Source organism: Lethenteron reissneri, chromosome 11 (assembly GCF_015708825.2).
Source record: "Lethenteron reissneri isolate LAM-NWPU_2019-01 chromosome 11, ASM1570882v1, whole genome shotgun sequence".
NCBI lineage: Eukaryota > Metazoa > Chordata > Hyperoartia > Petromyzontiformes > Petromyzontidae > Lethenteron > Lethenteron reissneri.
The window spans coordinates 5,082,982-5,091,301 of NC_083789.1; the positions used below are offsets into that span (position 1 = coordinate 5,082,982).

The 8,320-nt window shown below is 52.3% G+C and overlaps 1 protein-coding gene across 1 annotated transcript in view; it reads left to right on the top strand.

Annotated features, from left to right (window-relative positions):
- Positions 1-2,110: 2,110 nt before the first annotated feature.
- The window catches only part of FH (fumarate hydratase), a 7,047-nt gene continuing 837 nt past the window's right edge, over positions 2,111-8,320 (top strand). Inside the window, exons 1-6 of the mRNA XM_061549638.1 lie at positions 2,111-2,266; positions 3,602-3,733; positions 5,727-5,837; positions 6,372-6,548; positions 7,466-7,648; positions 8,264-8,317. Of these exons, the coding sequence (XP_061405622.1) occupies positions 2,129-2,266; positions 3,602-3,733; positions 5,727-5,837; positions 6,372-6,548; positions 7,466-7,648; positions 8,264-8,317 (795 nt within the window). The 5' untranslated portion in view covers positions 2,111-2,128. The remainder of the gene's footprint in view (positions 2,267-3,601; positions 3,734-5,726; positions 5,838-6,371; positions 6,549-7,465; positions 7,649-8,263; positions 8,318-8,320) is intronic.

Consider the following 8,320-nt stretch of genomic DNA (forward strand, 5'->3'; position numbering starts at 1 on the left):
AATCCTCGGGCGACGGCTCCCACCCCATGGGTGAGGAACTTAGCAGCGGTTCGCTTAGCAGCGGGGGGGCGATTGATGATGCTAGCCCGGCCGTTAACATTATCGAGGGAGGGATCTCGGGGGCTAGCGACCCCCACAAAACACAACACCTAAAAACATAATTTGATTGAATGCGCAAAAATAAGCTATTTGAAATAATGATGCGATTATCCGGAGTTTCGGAAAAGCCAGCTCCCGCTGCCCATACCTGTGAACCCCTTATCAGTGCCCTACCTTATTACAGACCAATTTAGACCTTATTGATCAGCCCGTGCTCTTATAAATCTTAACGTTCATCCTACAAAGTCCCATCACAAGGGAGAAACACATAGAAAAAACAATTGTTTCTTTTTCTCACCCGTATTGAAACGGCTGTAGGCCGTATGGACCTGAAAACTCAATTTCCCTGTAGAAGAATACGGGTAAACAGTATGGATTGACAGGTATGCCTCCCCCCGAAGCCGCCAGATAATCTACTGTCATGTTTTTGTACTGTGGACAGGTCGCTTTTGAAAAATAATACCTCCAGTGGACTTTGTCAAGTCGGATAGAGATGGTTTCATTTTATTTGTATGTGTTTGAGTTATTTGTTTAACTTTCTTGTACTCTGCACTTTTATCATGTTTTGTATTGTTTGTTATTCTGATATTCGATGATCAACCATACATTTGACAGTTACTTGACGATGTGACTGCCACGTGCCGCCCTGACAAAATGGCCACGAGTGGCGATCACCAATGGCGAAAGAGCAAACGGACGCTTCCGATTGGTTGGGGCAACCTCGCAGCGACGCGAGATCTGATTGGTCGCGGTGCGTGCCTGCAACGACCCCACCGTCAAGGGCGTTTGACAGCTGTCAGTCGTGCGCATGCGCATAGACGGGTGTTATTGGGGGGAGAGAGGGGGGGGGCAACTTGTAGCGGGTGGATTGGTTGAAACTCCCACGTGATCGCGACGTCACAGGATGCGCGGCCATATTACTAAGGGGAATTAAATCATGGGGGGGGGTGCAACGCATGCAAAATGCGAGTCGGTATAGATTTGAAGTTTGTATGAAGCGTTCCACAGCGCTTTATCAACCGGCTCGGTGGGCCGTGCTACGATAACAACGCCCCGGCCACTACTGCCAACGCTGTTACCGTGTCTAAGCCACATACGTTTTCAGCCCGTGTTTCTTGTACGGGGAAATTTTAGTCTTCAGGTCCACGCGGAGTACAGCCGTTTCAATACGGGCAAAAAATAACAATACAGCATCAACATGCAATATCACAGACAGTAAGTAGCATGGTTGACACCAATTAATACGTTAACAAGTTTTTATTTCGTCACGTAATTTTTTTTATCAATTTGTGTTTCTCTTTTGGGGCCGTCCATAAATGACGTCACGCGATTTTGGACGATTTTTGACCCCCCCCCCCCTCGTCACACGGCGTCTCAAAAAGTCATACCCCCCCCCCTCAAATATGACGTCACAAAGCTCTGCCCCCCCCCCCCCCCAAAAAATACATGCTTCAAATCGCTTTAAACTATTGTCATTGTAGTGCGTATTTAATGTGGCGCTGCACTCTGATGTTGAAGGAGAAAACATTTATTAAAGAGTATATTTCATTAAGAAGAAAGTGTTGTCTATATTGATTTAAATTTTTACGTGACGTCACATTTCTCCCCCCCCTCGTCACACATCGTCACAAATGTCTGACCCCCCCCCCCCTAGGTGCGTGACGTCATTTATGGACGGCCCCCAGATACATAGAGACCCACAGATACATATAGAGTTATAGACCCATGGAGATACATAGACATACATAGACAACCATAGTGATACATGAATATTGCATACCGTGTCAACCCATATGGTTAACCCCGTATTCTTGAACAGTGAAATTGAGTTTGCAGGTAGGGGGCATCGATAATGGGTTGTTTAACAGGGCTGCTTATTTATTTATCTATGGGGGGGGAGGGGGGTGTGAGGGGGGGGGGTCTTTTTTAAAGTGAACCCCGTAGTAAGATGGCCGCCGGCGTGTTGCGGGTGACATGACGTCACGCCGCCCAGCCCCCCACCCCAGTCGGCGTCGTCCCCCGCTTGGCCATGCTGCTGATGCTGCTGCTCAGGACCTCGCTGAGGACGAGTCGCGGCCTCTCGCCGCTCGCCTCCTCCTCCACCTCCTCCACCATCACCACCACCTCCACCTCCTCCTTGCCGGGGCTCGGCGCCGTGCGGAGAATGGTGAGCGGGCGGTTGGAGGTGCGGCGGCGGTAGAGGGAGCGACAGCGCCACGGAGGCCACTCACCCCCCTCGTCCCCCTCGCCCCTGCGGGTCGTTATATTTAGAGACTCCGCGCGGAGAGGTCGCGGAGACATCGGGGGGAGCTGGGGGGGGGGGGCTGAGGGGGGGGGGGAAGGTGAGGGGAAGCTTGGGGGGGGGGCTGAGGGGGGAGCTGGGGGGGGGAAGCTTGAAGCTTGGGAGGGGAGCTGGGGGGGGCTGAGGGGCGGGGGCTGGGGGCGAGCTGAGGGGGGAGCTTGGGGAGGGGAGCTGGGGGGAGGGGGCTGAGGGGGGGGGAGCTGAGGGGGGGGAGCTGAGGGGGGGGAGGTGAGGGGGGTTAGGGGGGGAGCTGAGGGGGGGAGCTGAGGGGGAGAGCTGAGGGGGGGGGGTGAGGGGGGGGGGTGAGTGAGGGGGGGGGGTGAGGGGGGGGGGTGGGGGGGGTGAGTGAGGGGGGGGGTGAGGGGGGGGGTGAGGGGGGGGGTGAGGGGGGGGGTGAGGGGGGGGGTGAGGGGGGGGTGAGGGGGGGGGGGTGAGGGGGGGGGGTGAGGGGGGGGGGTGAGGGGGGGAGCCAACACTTTCGGCACAATAAAAATGTTCCCGTTTGCCATGTAAAGTGGTGGCACTCATTTAAATGAGTTGTCCAGAACCATTCACAGTGTCCCTAACATCTAAATGTGATTATCTTTCGTTGTTTCTTGGCCTGCCTTTTGTCAGTCACCAGCGTTTCTCTCTCTTTGGCACAAGTATGTACGTTTGTATGTATGTTGAACTTTGATTTAAAGCTTTCGTGACTGCAGGGATTCATATTCTTGGTTATTTCGGTAAAGTCACGTAGAAGGAAAATAATAAAATAATATTAATATAAAACAATAAAAAATTCTCACGACGTTTCGACTGCAACACAAGCAATCATCATCAGGTGTGAAATCCACAGAAAGAAAATTTCTGTGACCTGTGGATTTCTGTGGATTTCACACCTGATGATGAGTGCTTGTGTGCAGTCGAAATGTGAGAATTTTTTATTGTTTTATATTTATATTATTTTATTATTTCCCTTCTACGTGACTTTACCGAAAGAACCAAGAATATGTTGAACGTCTTTCGCGCCGTACGTAGCCAAAAGAACAACAAACGAAACACAAAAAAGCAGTTCTAAACGAACGAGTGTTCAAACTAGATTTTTCTTTGAAAATCGAAGTGCAACTTGCATCACACCAGCTGGTGATGATGACGGCTCACGACAACCGATACTTGGCTGATGGTCCCACACCCCCTCCAGTCCCCCTCCCCCACGGCCAGGCGACCTCCGGTCACCGCATCGAGTCGGACACGTTCGGCGAGCTGCAGGTCCCCAGCGACCGCTACTACGGAGCCCAGACCGTGCGCTCCGTCATGAACTTCAAGATCGGTGGCCCCAGCGAGCGCATGCCGGTGAGTCGCCGTGCCGGCCGGCAGCCGGTGTGGCCATCAGCCCCGGTGCGAACTGGGTGGTGTCATAGGTCCCCCGGTGTATCGGGGAGTTTTTAGGGGGCCGGTGAATTGGTGAGCTTAAAGAGGTCGTTGCGCTGGTGAGACCGTGAAGTGGTGAATGGGTGAGTTCATGGGACAGTGAATTCCTGAGCCCTGGGTCTGGTGAACATGTGAGGCCACGGGCTGGTGAGGCCGTTAGCCAGTAACACATTCCTGCGGAGGGAGCTAATAGGAACGTTGGGTTGCTCGGTCAATGGCCACGGTGAACGGCGGCGTGGTGTATTCCGCAAATATGCCCGACTGTGAGGGCGGGCACAAGCCGGTGTGAGTAGGTTAAACGTTGAGTTTTATAAGGGCACCACGGGGTGACCAGCCCCTCCCCACCCAGCCCCACCCCTCCCACCCCCCCACCCAGCCCCACCCTCCTCACCCAGCCCCTCCCCACCCAGCCCCTCCCCCACCCTCCCCACCCAGCCCCTCCCTCCCCACCCAGCCCCTCCCTGCACGACGGACACAATAATCCCCTGTGGGCTGGTGTAACCAGGAGGTTCCTACCAGTATAATAATAAGCATGTTCGTAATCCAGAAAAGTTTCACTGAGTCTCAACTTTCTTTTTTCGAGTCCTTTCTTGGGTTGTTTGGCCAATTTCATCAGTGTTTGGCTAACCCTGAGCCCATGGGATTGTGATACGATGACCTTGTGGTCTGTGATGTGGCTCAAATTCCATCACAAGTTATCCATTGGTCTTAAACTAAGACAAATTGTAGAGTTGAACCTTATGGCGGGACCCCGGGGTCCCGAATAAACGGAAGTAAAAATCGTAATAAATGTATTCATTTTTGGCGACTCCGTCCCACCGCGCACATAAACGCCGCGACCCGCCTGGCGCGGAGCATTCTGTTGTCGTGTCGTCCAAGCGCAGCAGCGAGGACGAATGTCGGTCATCAACAAAACTTTTTCACTTTGATTAGCGCATCGTGTAGAGCTCGTTGAGAGGAATAGATTGCCAGTGTTGTTCGCCTTCAACAGACGTAAAATGACGTCGCAAACCCAATTTATGCGAGAGCCGGGGGCTTATGGGACCCCCCGGGGTTCCGCCATAAGGTTCAGTTGTCAAGTGCCACAAATTCAACATGACGTATTTTTTCCCAAAAGGGCATTTCTATTTAACGTCGGGTATATGCTGCTCTGTATGGATATAACATCGAGCGGTCTCAGATAATTTTATTATTAAATTTAAAACATGTTTTGTATTGGCTGTACCGATTGAAATTGTGCTTTTCCATGAGACTGATACAGTTTCATTGTGGTGTGTCTCAGCGAAGCAGTGCATCAGTCTGTGTCGGATAATGGCACGGGAAGATGATATCAGGAACCTAATTCCAAGGTCATCCTTATCCCCATGAGGGGTTACACCGTTTGTTGCCCTCCAGAGCTTTCCGTCACATCTCAATTTAAACCTGAAACGTTGAATTCTGGAATTTATACAAATTAACAATAACATCAAATTTAATCTGATGTGGTTTTTTTTTTGGTACATTAATTGGTGACTGGACTGAGACCATACACCTTCCTAAATTTGAGAAGCTGGTTTAATCACTGTTGACTTAAACCCGTAGTATCTGAACCATAGCTGTTAGTGGTGCCAGCTCGATTCTCTGACCACTTGGCCAGCCACCCACCTCAAAAGCTAAACGCCGCTATTTAAGCTCAAGTTAAACAGCGTGTTTAGCTTTTGCTGCAATAACTTTCCACTCCACATCGTCATCACCGTTGTGGTCTTTATTGTCACTGTTGTTTTTGTTGTCCTTGTGTCCATTGCCGTCCTTGCCATTATCTATCGTTGTTGTCGTTGTTGTTAACGTGGCTATCTTTGTTGTTGTCATTATTATTGTTGTGGCTGTTGTTGTCGTCGTCGTTGACATGGCTATTGTTGTTGTGCTCGTGTGGCAGATCCCCGTGATCCATGCGTTTGGAATCCTGAAGCGCGCGGCCGCCGAGGTCAACAAGGACTACGGCCTGGACCCCAAGATCGCCGACGCCATTATCCAGGCGGCTGACGAGGTCTTGTTTGAGTGCCTGGAAGCAAAAATCGCTAAAACTAAACGAAATTAAAGCGAAGGTTTTTTTAACATCGTGCAGCAGCGCTATTAATTTTGAGTGTATTACGAGTGGTAGTAGCAACATAACAATGCTCCTGGATTGCTTGTTGTACATGCGTGTCTGTGTGTGTTCACGTGTGCACCTGTGTGTGCACCTGTGTGTTGTGCTGTGGATGTGTGTGTGGAGTGGTGGTGCATTGGTTAGTGAGCCTCGATACGAACTCGGTCACCCGAGTTCCATTTCCGCTTATGGTCAACATCAGTGACGAATATCTGAACTGGCCCCAGGGCCTCCCCTAGGTTGACTCAACCTTAAAGGAATACCTGTATAAACATCAGCACTCGGGAGACAAAGGTGGCTGGGCGTGGTTCTGGCCACACCACTCGTTCGTGTGCCGTTCCGGCCTTCATAGGTGCTCTCTAAACAGCACTTGCCTGTGTTAAGGCTACACGGGGGGGAAACCTTTCAGTCCGTTGCGCTTGCGCCGGGTCACAGGTGACGAGCGGCAAGCTGGACGACCACTTCCCGCTGGTGGTCTGGCAGACGGGCTCCGGCACGCAGACCAACATGAACGTGAACGAGGTGATCAGCAACCGCGCCATCGAGATCATGGGCGGGCAGCTCGGCAGCAAGACGCCCGTGCACCCCAACGACCACGTCAACAAGAGCCAGGTGCGGCCATCGCCGCTCCCCGCGCCCCCTCGCATCGCTCGCCGTGGCGTCTTCAAGATCCGCCTCTGGATAAAAAAAAAACTATCAACTATTTTTTATTTTACCGCCTCCTCGCCGCTCCTCCCGCGGCGGTTTCTCTGGCGCGTGACCAGAGGAGGAGGGGGTACTCTTCAAACTAAACTATAACATTTATTACAACTTTTTAGTTATTTTACCAGGTAAGTCCCAACTGAAGCAATACGGATCTTTTTCAGAGACGAACTGGCCATCACAAATGATAGCCCAACGAAGTGGCTTATCGCGTGGAATTTTATAGCAGCCAAATAATCTGAACGCACGTTGATTCTAAATATGGAGGGAAAAACCAGAGGACCCGTAGAAAAATCCACACGATCCACGCGGAGAATATGCAAACTCCAAATATACAGGCGTCAGGAATCCACGACCGCCTGTATACTAGGTGAGGTAGTTAACATCTCACCACCATTAAGCGGTGGTGGCTCTGTGCACATGGCTGCCTGTAATCCGGCACTGTGGAGGCAGCGAGAGTTGGTGGATCGCTGCACAGATGTTGTGAAACTCCCTTCCCGTGGGCATCGAGGAAGTGCCATAGCCTGGCTCGCCTCAAGGAGGAGGAACAGTAAGTGGATTATTTGCCATCTGCTTCCATCTGTACGGGGATAGAGTGTTGCCCCCCTCGTGCGTGTGAGTTTTCTCCGGGCCTTCTGGTTTCCTCCCACGTGTATAAAACAAACACAGTCAATGCAGCACCCTCGTGAAAACAAGTGCCACGAATTAGCATGGCTCTGCTGGATGGATAAATAAATAAATTGGGCAGCGTTAACGATGACCAAGTGATCTCTTCCCACCTTCTGCTGTCCACCACTCCCTACTACCCCGCCACCCCGGCCACGCAGAGCTCCAACGACACGTTCCCGACGGCGATGCACATCGCGGTCGTGCGCGAAGTGAGCGGCGTGCTGCTGCCCGGCCTGCAGACGCTGCACGACGCGCTCGACGCCAAGGCGCGCGAGTTCCACAACATCGTCAAGATCGGGCGCACGCACACGCAGGACGCCGTGCCGCTCACGCTCGGACAGGTGACGACTCGCACCCGCTCGCGATGCCTGCGCTGCCCACGCTGCTCATGATGTCCACGCTCCCCAAACCGATTGATACTCGTCCGTTTGAAGGATGCGCGTGGGTTATGCAAAACTTGTGACCGGTTCAGATGTCGCTTGAGCCCAGGTGGCACGGGGTTTGTGGCACGGCGGAGTTGCTGTTGTGATTCGCGCAATTCTGTCACCCCAGCGCCACATGGATGGACGCAGGTGCTGGTAGTGATGTTGGTTGTGGTGGTGGTGCCGGTATTGATGATTGTGCCACTGGTGGGGTTGATGATGGTAGTGTTGGTATTGATGGTGGTGGCGGTGGTAATGGTGGTGGTGTTGATGCTGGCATTGATGATGGTTGTGCTGGTAGTGAAGGTGGTAGGGTTGTTTGTTGTGGTCTGGGTGTTTATGATTATAGTGTGTGTTGTGGTTATGGGGATTGTTGTGGTGGTTGTTGCGGACAGTGGTGGTGGTGTTGATGGTGGAGCTGATGATGTTGTGGTGGAGGTGTTTAAGATGATAGTGTTTCTTAAGGTGGTGGGGATCTTTGTGGTGGTCGCGCTGGAAGTATCGGCGGTGGTGTTTATGCCGGTGGCGGTGCAGGAGTTCAGTGGCTACGTGCAGCAGCTGCACTACGGGATGGAGCGCATGCGCTCGGCG